At 36.1% G+C, this 19,204-nt stretch overlaps 1 protein-coding gene across 2 annotated transcripts in view; it reads right to left on the minus strand.

Moving 5' to 3' along the window:
• SPATS2 (spermatogenesis associated serine rich 2) overlaps window positions 1-19,204 on the minus strand; it is a 106,149-nt gene that overhangs the window by 22,735 nt on the left and 64,210 nt on the right. For both annotated transcript variants that reach the window (XM_054591148.1, XM_054591149.1), the window contains exons 3-8: window positions 18,831-18,910; window positions 14,693-14,801; window positions 13,968-14,017; window positions 9,890-10,151; window positions 8,495-8,662; window positions 6,341-6,476 (exon numbers count right to left, since the gene is read on the minus strand). In XM_054591148.1, coding sequence (XP_054447123.1) covers window positions 6,341-6,476; window positions 8,495-8,662; window positions 9,890-10,151; window positions 13,968-14,017; window positions 14,693-14,801; window positions 18,831-18,910 — 805 coding nt within the window. The remainder of the gene's footprint in view (window positions 1-6,340; window positions 6,477-8,494; window positions 8,663-9,889; window positions 10,152-13,967; window positions 14,018-14,692; window positions 14,802-18,830; window positions 18,911-19,204) is intronic.

Below are 19,204 nucleotides of genomic sequence, written 5' to 3' on the forward strand. Positions count from 1 at the left end.
TTCAGATTCTTTCATCAAATGCTCTCATTCTATCTCAGTCTCTGCCTTTATCCCTCACAACTTTCTAGTATATGTTATCCCTTAACTAGCTACACTGTGTAGAGTCCCTACATGTTCCTTCTCTCCCTTCGCTTGTATATTTTCTAAATGCAGTATTCTATCCCCATTCTTTCTGCCACTGTAAATTCCATGCTTCTGTCAAAGCTCGATGATGACTCATTTCCTCTAGAAAGTCTTTTCTAGTTGACTCCACTTCATAGTGAACTTTCCCACAACTAAAATCTGACCTGAAAAATATCACAAGTCACTCAAAGTTGTGACTTAAGAAATGTAATTTAAGCCCTGGCTGGTGTGGCTCAGTGAATTGAGTGCTGGCCTGAGAACCAAAGGGTCACAGTTTGATTCCCAGTGTTGAGCACATGCTTGGGTTGCAGGTCAGGTCCCTAGCAGGGGGTGTGCGAGATGCAGCCACACATTGATATTTCTCTCCTCTTTTTCCCTCCATTCTCCTCTCTAAAAATAAATAATTTTTTTTAATCTAAAAATTAAAATGTGATTTAAGATCTTCTGAATTATAAAATTTTAAAAAATTGAATATTTGGATGGAATATTCCTTCTTATAGTTTTATTTTTGAACTAAAAATATACTTATAAAGGCTTCCATAGGCTCAGTCAAAATCTCAGTCACCCTGGTTCAATTCTGTTCCATAATGACTAAATTCCTTAGTCCCTGAATCTCCTATAGCAGGGTTTCTCTGTTACACAGCTTTTAAGCTGAGGAGGAAATAACATATATGATATGTACCAACAATCCTCAGCCTTCTTCCTTGGCTTTAGTAGGGAAGTGAGCTATCAATGATGGATAGAAGGAAGATCACAAAGTTACTGGGAGTCAGAAATCATAGACTCGAATACTCAATCTGCAACTTAAGATGACACATTAGGCAAATCACTTAATCAAAGATTCAATTTTTTTTTTTTTAAGATTTTATGTATTTTTAGAGAGAAGGAAAGAGAGAAACATCGATTGGTTGCCTCTCCCACATCCCCAGCAGGGAACATGGCCCGTAACTCTGTCATGTCCCCAGGGCTTGAACTTAACTGGTGACCTTTTGGTTTGCGGAACAATGCCCAACCCACTGAGCCACGCTAGACAGGGGTTAAATCCCTTTTAATGGTAAAAGGGACTTAATGATAAAGTAGAATGAAAAATTCAGGATTCCTGGCCAAGATGGAGACATAGGTAGACATGCACAACCAAAGAGGGACACCAACAAACTTAAAAATAAAAAAACAACCAGAACTGCCAGAAGACTGAACTGTATAGAAGTCCAACAACCAAGGCATTAAAGAAGAAACATTCACCCAGACTGGTAGGAGGGGCCGAGATGGGAGCCAGGACGGAGAGGATGCTGGGGCAAGGCAGCAGACCAGGCAGGCGAGGCAGTGGCTGGCAGACCAGGCGGTCCCACATTTGCATGCAGATAAGCCAGAAGGAACAACTGGGGAGCGGGATAGACCATGGGTTCCAGTGCGGGATCAAAATCTCTGGCTATAAAAACCTGTGGATATTGCGGAGGTGGGGGAAACTCCCAGTCTCACAGAAGAGTTTGTAGGAGAGACACACGGGGTTCTAGAACATACACAAACCCACCCACTTAGGAATCAGCACCCAAATGGCACAATTTGCTTATGGGTAGTGGGGAAAGTGACATGAAGTGGTGTGAGATACAAGCAAGCGGCATTGTTCCCTCTCGGACTCCACCCTGACATACAGCACCACAACACAGGAAAGCAGATTGCCCTTCTCCCTGGCGAATACCTAAGGCTCCACCCCTTACAGCATAACAGGTGAGCTGAGACAAAGAAATATGGCCCAAATGAAAGAACAGATCAAAGCTCCAAAAAAAGAACAAAGCCACAAGGGGATTGTCAGCCTATCAGATGCACAATTCAAAACACTGGTAACCAGTATGCTCACAGAAATGGTTGAGTACAGGTGCAAAATAGAGGAAGAAGTAAAGGCTATGCAAAGTCAAATAAAGAAAAATATACAGGGAACCAAGAGTGAAGGGAAGGAAACTGGGACTCAAATCAATGATTTGGAGAAGGAAGGGATAAACATTCAACCAGAACAGAATGAAGAAACAAGAATTCAAAAAAATGAGGGAGGAGAGGCCTAGGAACCTCTGGGACAACTTTATACGTTCCGACATCTGAATCATAGGGGTGCCAGAAGGAGAAGAGGAAGTGCAAGAAATTGAAAGCTTATTTGAAAAAATAATGGAGAACTTCCCCAATCTGACCAAGGAAACAGACTTCGAGGAGATCCAGGAAGCTCAGGGAGTCCCAAAGAAGTTGGAGCCAAGAAGGAACACACCAAGACACATCATAATTATATTACCCAAGATTAAAGATATGGAGAGAATCTTAAAAACAGCAAGAGAAAAGAAGACAGTTCCCTACAAAGGAGTTTCCCTAAGACTGTCAGCTGATTTCTCAAAAAGAAACCTTGCAGGCAAGAAGGGGCTGGAAAGAAGTATTCAAAGTCATGAAAGGCAAGGACCTACATCCAAGATGACTCTATCCAGCAGACCTATTGTTTAGAATGGAAGGGCAGATAAAGTGCTTCCTAGATAAGGTCAAGTTAAAGGAGTTCATCATCACCAAGCCCTTATTATATGAAATGTTAACAGGACTTATCTAAGAAAAAGAAGATCAAAAACTATGAACAGTGAAATGACAACAAACTCACAACTATGGACGACTGAACCTCAAAAACAAAAACAAACTACAATCAGAACAGGAACAGAATCACAGAAATGGAGATCACACGGAGGTTTATCAGAGGGGAGCAGGAGGGGGGAAAGAGGGGTAAAAGTACAGGGAATTAGCAGCTTAAATAGTAGGTACAAAATAGACAGAGGGAGGTTAAGAGTAGTACATGAAATGGAGAAGCCGAAGAACTTATATGTACGACCCATGGGCAAGAACTAAGGGGGGACAAGAATGCTGATGGGGGGGGGTGCAGGGCAGAAGGGGATAAAGGGAGAAAAAAATGGGACAATTGTAATAGCATAATCATAAAATGTACTTAAAAAAAGAAAAAAAATTCCTACATATTTGATAATATGATTTAATATGTTTGGCAAAGTGATTTTCATGTTATTAGTTATTTTCAGAAATGGTTAAAAAGTTAAATTTTTATTTATTTTATTTCTTTAAAGAGTTAAATTATTAAATCAAAGAACACTGAGACTCATGGAGCTAAGTACTAGTAGAAATAAGGTATTACTATCTTAAACATAAAAAACCTGAAGAATTTAAAACTATAGAATGATATGTACTTTTTTAATAATACATTGGCCCATTCCTTTATTTCTATGCTTTTTTGACATTTTTGAAAGTGCTCTGGTTCATAAAATGATTCCAGCATCTCTATATAAACTTTAAATTTAAGGATCTGGAAATCTTTGGTAAGACCTCTAGTAGCTTAATAGAAAAGAGAAGCTCAAATAAAAAGTAACTTTTCTAAAGTCAGTGAGAAAACAGCTAGAAAATTTTTCAAAATGTTTTTTTTTTTTAAAGATTTTATTTATTTATTTTTAGAGAAGGGGAGGGAGGGAAAAAGAGAAACATCAATGTGTGGCTGTATCTCGCACACCCGCTGCTGGGGGCCTGGCCTGCAACCCAGGCATGTGACCTACAGTGGGAGTCAAACCACTGACCCTTTGGTTTACGGGCTGCTGCTCAATCCACTACATCATACCAGCTAGGGCCCAAAATCTTAAATACAGACTTACATTGATTTTATATGCTGTAGAATCTCAAATTTCTTGACAGTCCTTTTATCTGTTTTCTCCTTTTGTACGTACCTTTTGACTTTCAACAAAGTAGGAATTTTTATTTAAAAGGCAGGCTGAGTGTGTATCCTATTTGTATTTTTCACCAACACATGACTACCATCCAAAGTAGTTTATATATTCCAGCTTCATGTTCCACTCCATATCCCACTCCTTAATAGCCTTAAACTTAAGTCAACTAATGGCTCCAACCATGTCTAACAATTTTATCAATAATAAGAAAAGTAAACTTAAGTCCAGAGATGATTATTACTGATTCATCAATATGAACAGATTTTTAAGTTTTATATACTAGAAAGCTTCTGATATTTTACCCTCCCGTAGATATATGTCAGTTTTCATTTAGCCTCATAGTGAAAGCAGTTATCAGTGTAATTTCCCTAGTGCCCTGTTCTTTTACACTATAACCAACACAAAACATGCTTCCTAAGTGACATTAACTCCAAGCTCTGGTTCAGTGCCAAATGGAGTTAGCTCACCTGCCAATTATGTCTTGAAGTAACAACTACAAGGGGCACTGAAATAAGGTAGTTTAAAAACCCAATCAGCCAGAGAGTAGTGTTTTATACCAGCAGGAAAGGACAGGTAATCTCTTTCCTAAAGTTAAATTGACCTGGTTGCTATGTCTGCTAATCAATCCTAAATACACAGTTCCCAGGCAGGAAACCATTTCATTTGTCATTTATTGAAGGAGGCTCCCCCTGGCTAGGTTCCAGGCCAACAGGAACTCACAAATCTCTCTGCCGGAACTGTGTTTCCTGCTTCAGGTTGGTTCTGAATGGAATCAGATCCTGTGGCTAAGTAACCAGGAAGCTAAACAATCATGGAGACCAGAGGCTTATCAAGGCAAAGTTGTGATGACCTACTTTTAGTACTTTATTCTTTTCCAAATGAGCCAACAATATCTGATATGATCATAATCCAGGACAAAAGGCATAATGCTTCCTCACAGAGGTGCAGAAAGAGAAGAAATCAGTTTACCTAGAAAAATTTCCACAAGTTAGAACTTAATTTAAGATAAGTTTGGAAGAATTAGCTGAATTTAGATAAGTACAAGGATACAGGAGAGCATATTAGGCTGGGAAAGTGGAAGAGGAATTAAGAATGTTAAGTTTTTGAGACATTTAGTAATCTGGCTGGAGCAAAAGTGTTCGTAAGAAAAAAACACATAGAAGATATGACATTAAGTTTTTAGCTACACGAGTAAAACTTGAAAGGGGCAACTCAGGATTCAGGACAAAGCACGGGTAGACTAGTACATGAATCGATCCTAAAATGACTTTTTGGTTATAATGGTTTAATGGACCATTCTACAACCTGCAGATGATAAACACAGGGGTCAGTAACTTTTTGGAGGCTTTATTCTGCATCTTTATTAATTCATGCCTCTTCAATTCCAGAGAACAGGAAGACTGAGGGTACCCATACTCCTCTTGTCTGCTGTGGCATAAAGTAACCAGATTAAGTTTGTGAACAGAGGCACAGTTGAATATGAACTAAGAGAACATGACAGGCAAGAAAACAGTTGGTTGGGAGGAAGGGTGGTATATAGGTTCTCTCTATTCATGAATACTTCTTCTCATTTTTCAGAGGCAAGTTTTATAAATAAGCAGAGCAGACAGTCCTCTATCCCCTAGCTGCTTTTCTTCCCATCATTTTACTTAATTTGTTCTGAAGTCTTTCCTAGTTTCAAAAAAGTCCCTTATATAAATGCAAATACGTCCCAGAAAGGAGTTGTGGTTTAAACATCAATTAACATCTAGTATCTAATAATCAAAACAGCTTTGGTATTCTAGAAAAACATTAGAATATATTTCTCCCCCCGCAAAAGATTCTATAATCAAACACATTTGAGGAATGTCATATTATATCTCCCTCTTATACACAACACACATTAACATTTTAAAGGCACTAGAAGTCCAGTAATAAAATTTTTGTTAAAAGTATTTTCAAACCTCTTTAACTACCAAACCATATTTCCCCTAAAGAATATCTAGTAATACATTTTACGACATGAGTATCTTTTGGTCACAGTTTGAAAAACACAAAACTAAAACAAGTCAGTGACTGGTAATAGAGCAGAAAGAAACCAGTAGGGTGGGGTGCGCTAGGAAGGATGAAAGAAGGTACGAAAATAAAGACAGATCTTTTCTCCTTTATGATTTTATTCACAAACATCATGTCATTGATTACAGATCCCTAAAGTAAGAATGCATGATCTACTCTATTATCATCTGTCCATTTCCAAACAATACTAATGTCACGCCCATTTCTAGAGCATTGGGAGTTCTCTCCCCCGCTCATTCCCACAGTGTGACCAAAAGAAGTAGAACAAAGCAGAAAACTGAATCTATCAAAGGATTTTTAAGTCTCTCTCCACTACATAGAGTAGAGTCAGGAATTAAAGACCTTGGTGAATGGCTGACCATCTTTATAAATGATTTTTTTTTGTGCTACTGATATCAAATGCAACTTACCAGCTCTGCAATTCAGCAAAAGCTTGTTTCATTTTCTTAATGGAAGCATCCATCTCTTCTTTCACTATAACTCGATATCGTGCAAGAGACACTGTGCAGCGCTGGAGGTCTTTCACAGATTTTTCAATATTGGAACCTTGGGGAAAAAACCCAAAGATTAATTTTACAAAGCATAGGTAACTTGAAAGATGGATCCAAACAGTTAAGCATGTAAAATAACAAATGTGTGGACTACGAATGTTTCCTAACAGGCCCCCCTCTTCAACAAAAAAACTAATGTTTTTATAGATTAAAAAAAAAAAGTATCCTGGCCAAGATGGAGTTAATAGGAATTTAATTTACCCTATCTTATACAACTAATCTCTCTCTCTCTCTCTCTCTTTCTCTCTCTCCCCCCCCTCTCTCTCTCTCAATAAAGGCTGCTCTAGTACCACCTACCGAAGCTTAAAAACACATCTCCAACTGTTTCCAAACAACAATCCCAGAGCAAACTGCAAGAACATTTTTAGAAATACAAAAATATCTAGCAATCAACAAAGCAAAACTTACATCTGGCATCTGATACAAAATTACTAGACATGTAAGAGGCAGAAAAATATGACCCATAATGAAAAGTCAATTAACAGAAACATATGCAGAAATGACACCTATGCAGAATCAAGCAGATAGGACATCAAAACAGCTAATATAATCAGATATGACATGTTTAAGAAGGTAGAGGAAAGCATAAGGATGTTAAGGAGAGACATGGAAGATATTTTAATAAGACCCCAACTGAACCTCTAGAAATGCAAAAAAAACAAGGTCCAAGATGAAAAATACACTAGGGGGGATTAACAGGTTAGAAACTTAAGTAAGAAAGATTAATGAATTTGGAGGCAGTAATTAGAAACTATCCAAAATGAAATGAAATAAAGACTAAGAAAAAAAACCTACTTGAAAATAGGTTTTAGAATATAATTCACCATGTAGACATTGCAATGTCACTAGTGTTGAGGTTAAATATACAATTGATGGCTGGAATAATGGATCTTAGAAGTTTATAATGTATCCAGATATAGATTTTTAATTTTTTATTTAAATTCTTTTTCTTATCAGCTTGATTTCTCTAAAAATCTACTTAAAAGCTTTCAAGTCTTGTGCCTTTACTTTGAATATTCTCAGACTTACTTTTCTGCATTAAACTGAAGTTTATGTTAGAAAGATGAAAAAGAGAGCTTTACTAATTAAATTTAGCTCATGCAGAATAAATAATTCAATAAAGAATTACAGGTTACAAGTATCTTTCACATTTCTATGTTTCATTTGGTTAATGGAGTGGACTACTATATTTAAATGTACGATACTCAAAAGGGCTATTATCTCTGTTTAATTACTGACTGATTATTTAAATTACTATTATAGTTAAATTTTATTTTATTTTTAAATATTTTATTTATTTATTTTTAAACAGAGGGGAAGGGAGGGAGAGAGGGAGAGAAACATCAATGTGTGGTTGCCTCTCACGTGCCCCCTACTGGAGTCATGGCCCACAACCCAGGCATGTGCCCTGACTGGGAATCAAACCGGCGACCCAATGGTTCGCAGGATGGCATTCAATCCACTAAGCCAAACCAGCCAGGGCTATTATAGTTAAATTTTAAAAAAACAAAAGCTACCACTAGTCAATGCTAAGTACTTAAAAAATAATGATCTTGTTTAAAGCTAGAATCTGACAGAGTTTAGTAAGAGCATAAAGCTTTGAAGACAAATGAAAATATTTCTTTCAAATGTCACATCAGAGATGGCAGAGATTTTTACTGTTGTCAACCAGGAGATAAAAATGAAGGAAACAGCACAAAAATGGTGCAGTACAGCAAATACAAGAAACAGATTAATGGTAGCATAAAAGTCATCCTGGCAGAAGAGTTTGACTTTCTTTCATGAAAAGAATCCCCACTATTATAACAAGACTGTATAGCATCTGAGCTATTAGACTTCACTGTGTACACAGAGTCAGGTAAGAACTGGATAGTCTGTGCCTAGAAAACTTGAAGATTACCTACAGAACCTTCTCAGATCTTATCTATGGGAATAAAGAGGTAATTTCCCCTCCTTAGACAAACACACAGACTTTTCGCGTTCTCCGAAGGGTAGGCTAGACCGCTGATTTACCCAGCTTTTTGTTGGTGGAAGTTAGTGGAACATCTTCCATGCCCAGATGTGAAAACTGGGGCCTTGTGAGAGATTTGCCAGCATTCCTATTTTGTTGAGAATTCTGAGTAGAGTGGACAGTCAAAGACTTGACCTCAAAATCAGAGACACCATTTTCCAGCATGGATCCTGTCAAAGAAACAGGAGAACGTTTTAAAAGATTTAAGGGTAAGTCAATCAAGCAGTCATAAGTGTACACACAGAAAAAGGTAAAAATATTTTAGACAAAGCTATCTTCCTTTCTTTTTTAAGTTGTTTTTTCCTCAAAACTGTGCTTCTTAAATGGCTGAGAACAAATCAAGAGAGCAGAAACAGTCGAGCGAGGCTCTCTGACTTAGCCCTAGGCAGCGTACTGAATGAAGAAGTCTGTATTAACCTATCTCTAGATAGGCTAGCTCTATCCTTGTACCTTGTTGGCTTCCTTGTAGCTCTGGGTACAAGGAAGGGAACAGAGTCAACATCACCAGCTGCTGATAGATTGTATAAGTTCTGCTGAGGAAAAACTTGCTTTACACTGTCTTAGGGAATGAAGAGTTTTAAAAGCTTTAGGGAACAAAAAGGGCAAAGAATTAGAAAATGAAAGGAGAGCCCAGCTTCCCCCAAAATCGAAGCCAATGACTATCTTTAGTTGGTTTGAGGTCACTTTAGGTGTTATATTTCTCTGTCTTTTTTGTGTGTGTGCAAACTAATCAATAAAAGAACATATGAAAGTACAGCATAGTTCTTAAATTGCCTTTACATTTATAAAGCCAGCAGCAATAGAGCAAGAGAAACCAAAAAAACAAATAATTTGAAAAACTTTCTTAAAAGAGATATCCCCAATATCTTCCCAGCATTCATCAAAATGATCAATAAAACAAAACAAAACAAAACATGCAAAATATTTAAATTTATAACTAACAATAATCTTAATTCTTTGTTAGAAAACAAATGTGAGACTACAAAAACCAACAGTCTACTTCTCCTGAAAACAATGGGTTTACAATTATTACATATTTCTCACTGTGTTGGATCTCAGAAAAATAAGATCAAATCAACTCATGACCATAATTTTCCTTAATAAGTATGCAATTTTTTAAAACATTAAGGTCACCTTCTGTAGTCTCTAAGTACCAAGGGACTACTAAATTATAAGATTTCTACAAGGCTGCTTTAGACTAAAATTAAAATATGAGACAAAGGAAAATAATTATATTTTTCTAGGCCTTTGATAATTAAAAAATGTGGCTCTTTCACATGAAAAGTAACAAAAATTAAAAGGAAGAGACTAACTAGATTTAATTTATTGATTGCTTTCTCAACCAGGAAGCCCTTGGCTAAGGATGCAACTTTTCAAAGACCTCTTAATAAACTCACCTGTTCTGTCCATCATATCTAGTGTGGAAGACTCAGGATCCTCCAGTTCTCTGGCATCTATTGAAAGTGTCTCCATACCTTCACTGAGGGAGTCCACAGACTCAGTATCATTGACAGCACCGTTAATGTGGTAACCATTAATACCACCTTTTTCTGAAGAAGGTGCGGACTGCTCCTCTTGAATGGAAACCGATTTACTGGAATCTGGGATATTGTTACTTGCTTCTGCTGCAGGTTTTGGCTTGCTTTTCTTCTTTTTGTTCTAATGGTTGTTAAAGATTTGAAAAAAAGAAAAGAAAGAGAAGACCCCACCCACTCAGAGAGGAACTCTCGTTACTAAAAGGCAACCAATATTACCAATTTCTCAAATGTTTTTCCAGAAACTGAACACATTTCTGTATACGTTGAATTACTAACTAAAATGACACTGTAAAATACTTTGGATAAACTCAAACACATAAATATAAGAAATTTATGGATGGCAAAACTCACCATAAGCAAAATCAAAAGATAAATTACAAAGTGTGAAAAACTATGTGCAACTTATCACCCTAGCTGGTGTGGCTCAACGGATTGAGTGCCAGTCTGCAATCCAAAGGGTCACGAGTTCAATTCCCAGTCAGGGTATGTGCCTGGATTGTGGGCCAGGTCCTCTGCAGGGGGCGTGCAAGAGGCAACTACATATTAATGTTTCTCTCCCTTTCTTTCTCTTTCCTCTCTCTCTAAAAATAAATTTAAAAATCTTAAAAAAAAAATGTGCAACTTACCTACAAAGAGCTAACTACATAGAGAGCTCTAACAAAAAACAAAACAAAACAATAACCTAATGGGAAAAAAAATGGTGTAGGGTATAAGCATATGGAATGAAATGCAACCTCAGTAATAAGAGACATAAATTAAAAATGCACTGCAGAAAATTCTGGGAAGATGGTAGAGGAGGAAGCACCAGGAATCTGTTGCTCTACCTGGCCTACCTTTAATGGGCTCAGAACATTTACATTAGCCTACAATTGGGCAAAATCATCCAACACAGTGAATACAATGTAGAGTATCTTATCAGTTGTTTACCCTCATTATCTGCCCAGCATCATGAGAAAGTATTATACTACATACAGATAGGCTGGGAAAAGATCAAAATTCAAAGCATGGTTTCTACTGAATGCTATTGCTTTCTCACCATCATCCCAAAATAAAAAGAAATTGTAAGTCAAACCATTTTAAGCTGGGATCTGTCTGTATAACATACGAAAGCTTTTGTAACCATGTATGGTGATTGGTGTTAAGAGTTTTTTCACAATACATACAAATATTAAATCATTATGTTGTACAATTGAAACTAACAATGTTATACATGATTGTAACATAATGTTATACACAACTGAGGACAATTGTGTCAATTTTTTAAAAAAGTAAAATATAAAGCCTTCATTGGCAAATTAGTTTAGGTACCAGCTTAGAAAAAAATCCAAAAAAAAGAAGAGTTCTAGAGGTGGATGGTAGTGATGGTTGTACAACATGAATGTGTTAAATACTACTAAGCTATTCACTTAAAAACTGTTAAAATGGTAAATGACATGTGTTTTCTATAGTAAGAAACATTTGGAAAAAAATACTGCACTACAATATCATTTTTATCTACTAGATTAGCAAAATTCAAAAAGTTTGATAACAGTACAGGGTGGACAGGGTAGAGGGTATAGAGAAACAAGCATTCCCCTGTATGATTTGTGGGAGTGCTAAATAGTACTCTCTATGGCAATCTGGTATCAAAATTACAAATGCACACACCCTTTGAGCTAGCGATTCCACTTCTAGGAATTTATCCTCAGCAATACTAACACATGTGCAAAATGATCTACGTACAAGCTTAATCACTGAAGTATTCATAATAGCAAAGGACTGGAAACAACCAAAATGCTGATCAATAAAAGGACTAGTTAAATTAGATACAGTACATTCAAACAGTAGGATGCCTACATATCCATAGAAAACAAGAAAGCTCTTTATATATTGACACAGAATAAGTTCCAAGATATATTAAATTTAAAAAAACAGGCAGAGAGGAGAATATATATTCATATTTGCTCATATACACTTAAAATACTCCTGGGAGATATGTGACACTGATGATTCTGCTTGCCTCTAGGGTGGGGAACCAAATGGCTGGGGAGCAGGGACAGGATAAAAAATGTTTCAATGTATCAACTTTTATAGTTTTGAATTTGGGGCCACAGGAATATGTTACCTAGGCAAATAATAAAATTCAAACAAACAAACAAGTCCCTTACACCTTTTATTTTGACAAACCACAGCTCTATGACAAACCACAGCTCTACTAGCAATTGCTTAATTCTACTCCTAAGGCTAGACTGTCATGGCAACCCATTTCCCCCCAAACCCTTCTTATGACCCTCTTTTACAGGAGCACTACTGGAACTCTAGATATCATTTTCTCCTCCCCACAGCTCTTGCCTTGCTTTCTCTTAAATTTACTTAAATATACTTTCTTGCATGTAAATTGGCTAAGTTTTCATATCGTTGTCCCATGGATGTAATAACTTTCCCAGTAACTAACTGCTCACGGTCACACCCTATTGAACTGATCCCAACAGTTAACTGGACTGGACTTGGACATTTGGGATTGCCAAATGGAAGCCGTTTTTCTTTCTCTAAATTTTAAGAAAGTTATGTGTGTCCAACACATACTTTTCCAGCTTCAAGCATATACTACATTACTAAATAACTTACTATCCTGGATCAACAAATTAATAAACTTGTGTTCTCCAGAGCACACAGAGCTATTTATGTTAGGTGAAAGCAACGGGAAGAAGTTAAGCAAATATACAAAGCTACAGGTTTGGAGAGCTTCAGGGGAATTTGCAGTAATATTAGGTTCTCTTCAGAAAAAATTCTCAAGGGTCATTGGGGCCAACCCCAATTTGATCAAGACTTAACAGGTGACCTAACAAAGGGATTCAGAGTCATCAAGAAAGCATTCCAGAACCCCAGTACTAACCTGATATAGGAAAAGAATCTCCAAAGAGATTTCATAGAGATACCTGAAATTAGATTAAAATTCATACTTCAAACCCTGACTGGTATGGCTTAGTTGGTTGGGGGTCATCCTGCAAAGCGAAAGGTCACCAGTTCATTTCCCAGTCAAATCACATGCCTGGGTTGCAGGTTCAGTCCCCAGAAGGGGTACGATGAGGGGCAACGGATTGATGTTCCTCTCTCACATCATATTTCTCTCCCTCTCTTTTGCTCTCCCTTTCCCTCTAAAAATAAATAAATAAAATCTTTTTAAATAAATCCATACTTCAAGTATGTCCTAAAGGAACTAGATCTAGAGCACAGAGCTGTGGGAAGCATTTTGAGACCAGTTAGCATCCTTTGGGGAAAGCATTTTGGTTTCAAGTGGACAAGAAGAAGGAAATGAGAACTAGCATGTCAGAAATTAGCTGCTAGTATTTGTTAATGTTATTTTCCTATTTTAGAGATGAGCAAACTAAGGCACACAAAGGTTAAGCAATACTCCCAAGATGCAAAGTCGTTAAGCAGAATAGAATATAAATCCCGTTCTGACTGACCCCACAGCCCAAGAGCCTTCTCCCTCCCTAAATTGCAATATCAGACCCCTCTGCATAGCTAATAGTAGCAAAGCCCCTCTCCGGGCTTTAAGTCAAAACTCATTAATATCAGAGACTACAACACAGTTGACCTAAAAATCTAAACTATTTTAACTAATCTATGATAAATGAATGATGTTGAAAAGCACGGTCTACATCACTTTCTCCTGTGGAGCTCTGCTTTTGCTGGCACACCCTCTTGTTTCATTCCAGACTAATACTAATATACCCTCCGCAACTGCACCGTGGCAGGGTCCTTCTGTTCCGTCTTAAATCATATGGAGGAGACTGTACTGTACTCTATATACACAGCTGTGTTTCAACTCACAGAAGACTTTTTTAAACCAGATGAACTGAAGATGCATATGTAAATCTTTTCTTTCAAATATTTTTGCAGAGCCTAAATATTTTTATAATATCAATATCATGCTTTTAAATTTAATTTTTACCTTTTTCTTGCCTGTTACTGTCCATTCTTTGAGTACTTCACTGGCACTACCTGTAAGAGAAACCAATTACAGACTTTTCTCTCTTAGCACATGCACAAGGAGGAATCAGTGTCCCTGCATTTTGTAATTGCTGGAAAATCTCTAAAGTTCCTAATAGGAAAAGTTAGGTTCAAATCTCTGTGCTAATATAATGAGATAATCATATCATTCTTATCTTTTGGAATACCTGCCCATTTAGATTTCCCTTCTCCATGTAATCCCCTCAGTAAGTTCTTCCAAGAAGAGATTAATGTACCTGATGATTTTTAAATTCTTTTATTTATACAGCTTAGACTGAACACAAAGACGAGTGGTTTCAGCCCAAGTATGCCAACCTCTCTCCTCCTGAACATTACACACCACCTTAGCTACATTGTTTTAGAGACCTATGCACTACCCTAGACCCAGATACTAACATTATAAAGAAAACAGATGACAATGGAGAAACCTTACAGTGTTTGGACCTGTTTATTCTCTACTGGCAGAAAAACAGGAACAGGGAGACCTAATCTGATGTAGCTATTCAATGATGAGGTATTTTTTTAAAATGGCATGGTCTGTTATACTATCACAGGGTCTACTGTATCAACTATGAAACACCAGGTTACTGAATGAATGTTATAGAAGTCTGAAGCAATTTATATTTGAACAAACGCAAACTTATTAAAAAATTGAACTAGGATTACCTTCCATAAACGCTTGTACTGTTTTGTCCACACAATTATCAAAGTGCTGCAAAACCAGGATGATCTCATTGTTGCTCTTATTGGGAACTATTGCACGCACTGCATTTATCTGGAAAAGATGACAGGGTCATTTAATTTTAACAACCGAAGCCTATTACAGAGTGACATTTCATTCTTAACAATATGTATCACTCTTTAGCATCAGTGAGAGAACATACAACCATCTCACTGGGAATGATTAATAGATGAGTGATAACAGCACATAAAAATTTATTTCAAAACTTAGAAAACCAGAACATTTCTAGAAATAGAAGTCATGTGCTAGATTTTATTCCAAGAAAGGGAGGTTTAATTTAGGTATCAGATATTAACTTTACCATCAACATTTCCTCATTTTTAGCATATTGTACAGAAAGGTAGAAAGTTTAATGAACCACCTATAACAACTTAGATTTTTATATAGCATTTTTCAAAACATTTTATTTCACATCATTTAATTGTATAACACCATAAAGATCATTTAAATTACTATAAACTACTTCAGGTATACAAAACATAATGAACACTCACTGCATGACAGCCAGTTTTTTTTTTAATCCTCACCCAAGGACAGTTTTTCATTGCTTTTTAGAGAGAGAGGAAGGGAGAGAGAGAAACATTGATGCAAGAGAGAAGCACTGACTGGCTCTCTGCCATTTGTTCTCCAGTCAGGGGCTGTACCGCTTGCACTCGGGATTATATGCTCTCAGACCAGGGATGGTGCACCTGGACGAGGGATCGTAAGCACCTAGACCAGTGACCCAACTGCAACGTAGGTACGTGCCCTGACTGGGAATCAAACTTGCCACCTTTCGGTTACCAGACAACACTCCAACCGAGCCAACTTGCCAGGGTGAGACAGCCAGTTTAATAAAATAAAATACAGTCAAACCTTGGTTCTCAAACAATTCAGTTCTCGATGAAGTTATTCACAGAAAAAGTGTCTCAGTTGTTTAACAAAACTTCAGGTCTCGATTCTCTACCCGACAACCTTTTCATGCTGATAACTGTATGATCAGTCACACATCCCTCAGGTGACAAAGGAGATTCGGTTTTCAAACAAACCACTTCTCAGACAGTTTTCCATAACGAATTAAGTTCGAGAGCCAAGGTTCCACTTGAGGTGCAATTGAAGCCCCCATGAAGTCCCTCATAAATCCTGTCTCCCTTCTCTCCACAGACAGTTCCACCTTCCTTTGATGTTATTTCAATACACATGTCTGCATTTTTACAAGGTATGTTATGTATCCACAGGTAGTACAAATATATACTAATGTTTTGCATTATGTAAATATTATCACTTAATACCTGTCTATATTCAATTTGCTTTTTTCATGTAACACTGTTTTTTAGGGTTTTTTTCATGTTGATAAATGTATCTCTTATTTATTTAACTGTTACACAGCATTTCCATTGTATGAATATAGCCAATTTATTCATTCTCCTGTTGATAGACACTTACATTGTTTCCAATGTTTGGCTAGCAGGAAGAATGCTGAACATTCCTATGTTTATCTGCTGCTGAATCCTCAGGGCCTAAAACAACGTTTAGCATATTTCAAGGAAAAAAAAATTGTGTCTTCTGTGAACAGTGAGAGAATGTCTCTTGTATATAACCACTAGTAGAACTCCTGAATAGTAGGGTATCTACAAATTCATTAGATAATACTAAACTGCACTTTAAAATAGGTATGTCAGTTTTGTCAGGTTTATTCCCAAGGTATTTTAATTTTTTTGAGATTAAAAATATATAATTTGTAATTATTGCATAGTTTTCATTTTTATATATCAATTTTTACCCAGCAACCTTGATGAACACTTAGTATTCCTAAGTATTCCTAACAATTTGTTGCTTTCTTGGTTTTTCTAGATAGATAAACTGTATTGCATATAAATAACAGCAGTTTTTTAAATTCCTTTCCAATCCTTATAATTTTCATTTCTTGTCTTACTGTACAATGTAAAATTAGTTATTTCTCTAAAAAGACCAGGTTCTTTTTGGTAGGAAGTGGTAGTTAGAAACCAAGATTTATGAGCTAGGTGTGTTTACTGCCAGAGAGAGCTAGGAGATTTTGGTTTATGCAACATGCATTCATATATAATATTCAAATATAATATTAAAAGATTTTTTCTTATATGATTTTAAACATGTCTCTTTCCTCTAAACCAAAAGTTTTAGTTCCTAAAAATGTTAAATTACTAACTTGCTTTATTCTATAATATTCATAAAATAATATTACTAATAACACTATGATATATTACTACTAATAACAAAACACTGAATAAAATTTAAGATTCATTTGCAATTTGTTTTGTCCTTTAATTATATCCCTCTAATCACATACAGTAAGAATACTGTGTTCAGTGGCAAGATTTGTTCTAGTTCACCCTTTCCCTGAAGGTAAAATATTTTTAGGATCTCAAATCTTATATAAGCTCTCAGCTCCAGTTCCTAACCTAGGACAAGCCTTGAGCTTTATGACCCCGTGTGATAAAACCCATTTGTTATTGAGACTGGCAAAACACATCAGAATTACCTTGCTCAGGCTTACTACTCTGATTTTTCATTCCCTCTACCATATATACTTAGTCCCTAAGGATTTCCCTAACTTTGTCTGTTCAGCTATGCATTTAAAATGATGTGTTATTTTTCATTCTATGTTTCTCAGAATTTTATATTATGAATGTTTTCAAGTTACCTAGTCAGCAATACTACTTGAAAAGGAAGTCCTTTTATAGATAAGAAGTATCTTGTCCACGTAATAAGTGAAGTCTGTATTAGAACCTTTTTAGTACACTTGCTTTTACATATTTCTATGCTTGTTTTTGTTTCAGGCTTAATTAAATGATGATAAGGTTTAAAACCATACAAGTGGGAAAGTATATAACCTATAATCCAAAGAGGGATAACTTGCAATTATACACTTTTGAGATGAGAAAAAAACTTAGCACTGATCTCTAGAAAATGGATTTTAGGCAAAACTTATAGATTCAACAATAAAGATAAGATTCTGGTAACTGAAAAATGTGAGTGTTCATATTATTGAAACAATATATATATATGACTCCAGAATCAACAATTATTTTGCTTTTTAAAGATTTTATTTATTTATTTTTTAGAGAGGGGAAGGGAGGGAGAAGGAGATGGAGAGAATCAGCAATGTGTGGTTGCCTCTCAAGCGCCCCCTACTGGGGACCTGGCCCGCAATCTAGGCAATGCGCCCTGACTGGGAATTGAACCGGTGACCCTTTGGTTCACAGGTTGGTGCTCAATCCACTGAGTCACATCAGCCAGGGCTCAACAATTTTTTTTAATAAGACACATTTTTTTTAAAGCACATAAAGCTTTTGTTTTATGTTTTTCTCAGTATAGCTCACTCAGGGTTATATTAGTAAAAACATCAGGTTTTCTTCCAAAGGAATGTTACTTGAAAGATCTATTTCTTATCTTGCTCTGAAGTCTCCTGAACTTCAGAATCTTTTTCAAGTGAATGGAAAGATCCTACTCAGTTTGTTCCTTTAAAAATGGTGCCAAATGTGATACACACTTAGCCATATAAATAGTATATTATAATATCAATTAATATTAAGGTGTCTTCAAAAGAATTAGAATGAATATATAGAGAGATATGCAAAAAAAAATCATGTTTGCACTTAATAGGCTCTGATTTCTCAAAACCTTCATGGTAGTTACTCTTCAATATACAGTGGCATTCTGTTTTATTCTTATAGTTTCACTTAATGAGTTTGTGAAGGCACTGATTGTATTAGTAACTAAATTTTACTATGACATTCAAGTTTTCTATCTACAGCAGTGATTTTCAACCTTTTTCATCTCAAGGCACATGTAAACTAATTACAAAAATTCTGCAGCCCACCAAAGGTATATTTTTTGCCAATATAACAAAAAAAAATTAACTGAAAAATATAACTTTGATTCATTCACACTGGACAGCTATTGCTGTGTTGGCTGTTGTCTTTTTTTTTTTGACAGGGAGAAGAGGTCAGTACCTCTGACTAAACATTCAGGTATTGCATGTTTTAAAAATTCTTGCAGCACATCAGTTAAAAATTACTTATCTACAGTAACTAATCATACCTTTTCTTTCATGTTCTCAAAAGCTCCTCCCTGGGCCAGTACAGTATTGGACTGCAAATCAAAAATGAATCCTGATGAATCTGAAAGAATAAGGGAAAAAATATATTCAACAAGGTCCAAAACTGATTTATGTGATCCATCCTCCAAATGGAAGGGCCAGTATTAGCTGCTTCTCTGCCTTAAAAAGTTAACTTACTTTGTAAATTCTATTATATAGATCCCTGATAACTATACTTGAGTTAAAATTATAAAATAAAATTTGATTTTAATAGAAACTGTCACAGCTTGAGAAAAACACTAAATACAGAAACTATATTAAACTGTCCAGTAATCCTTAATATCTTTGTTAAAAGTCCCTCTAGAAATGTTGAAAG

The sequence above is a fragment of the Pteronotus mesoamericanus genome, unplaced genomic scaffold (genome assembly GCF_021234165.1).
Source record: "Pteronotus mesoamericanus isolate MK-2021 breed Mesoamerican mustached bat unplaced genomic scaffold, CSHL_Meso_final scaffold_21, whole genome shotgun sequence".
In the NCBI taxonomy this organism is placed as follows: domain Eukaryota; kingdom Metazoa; phylum Chordata; class Mammalia; order Chiroptera; family Mormoopidae; genus Pteronotus; species Pteronotus mesoamericanus.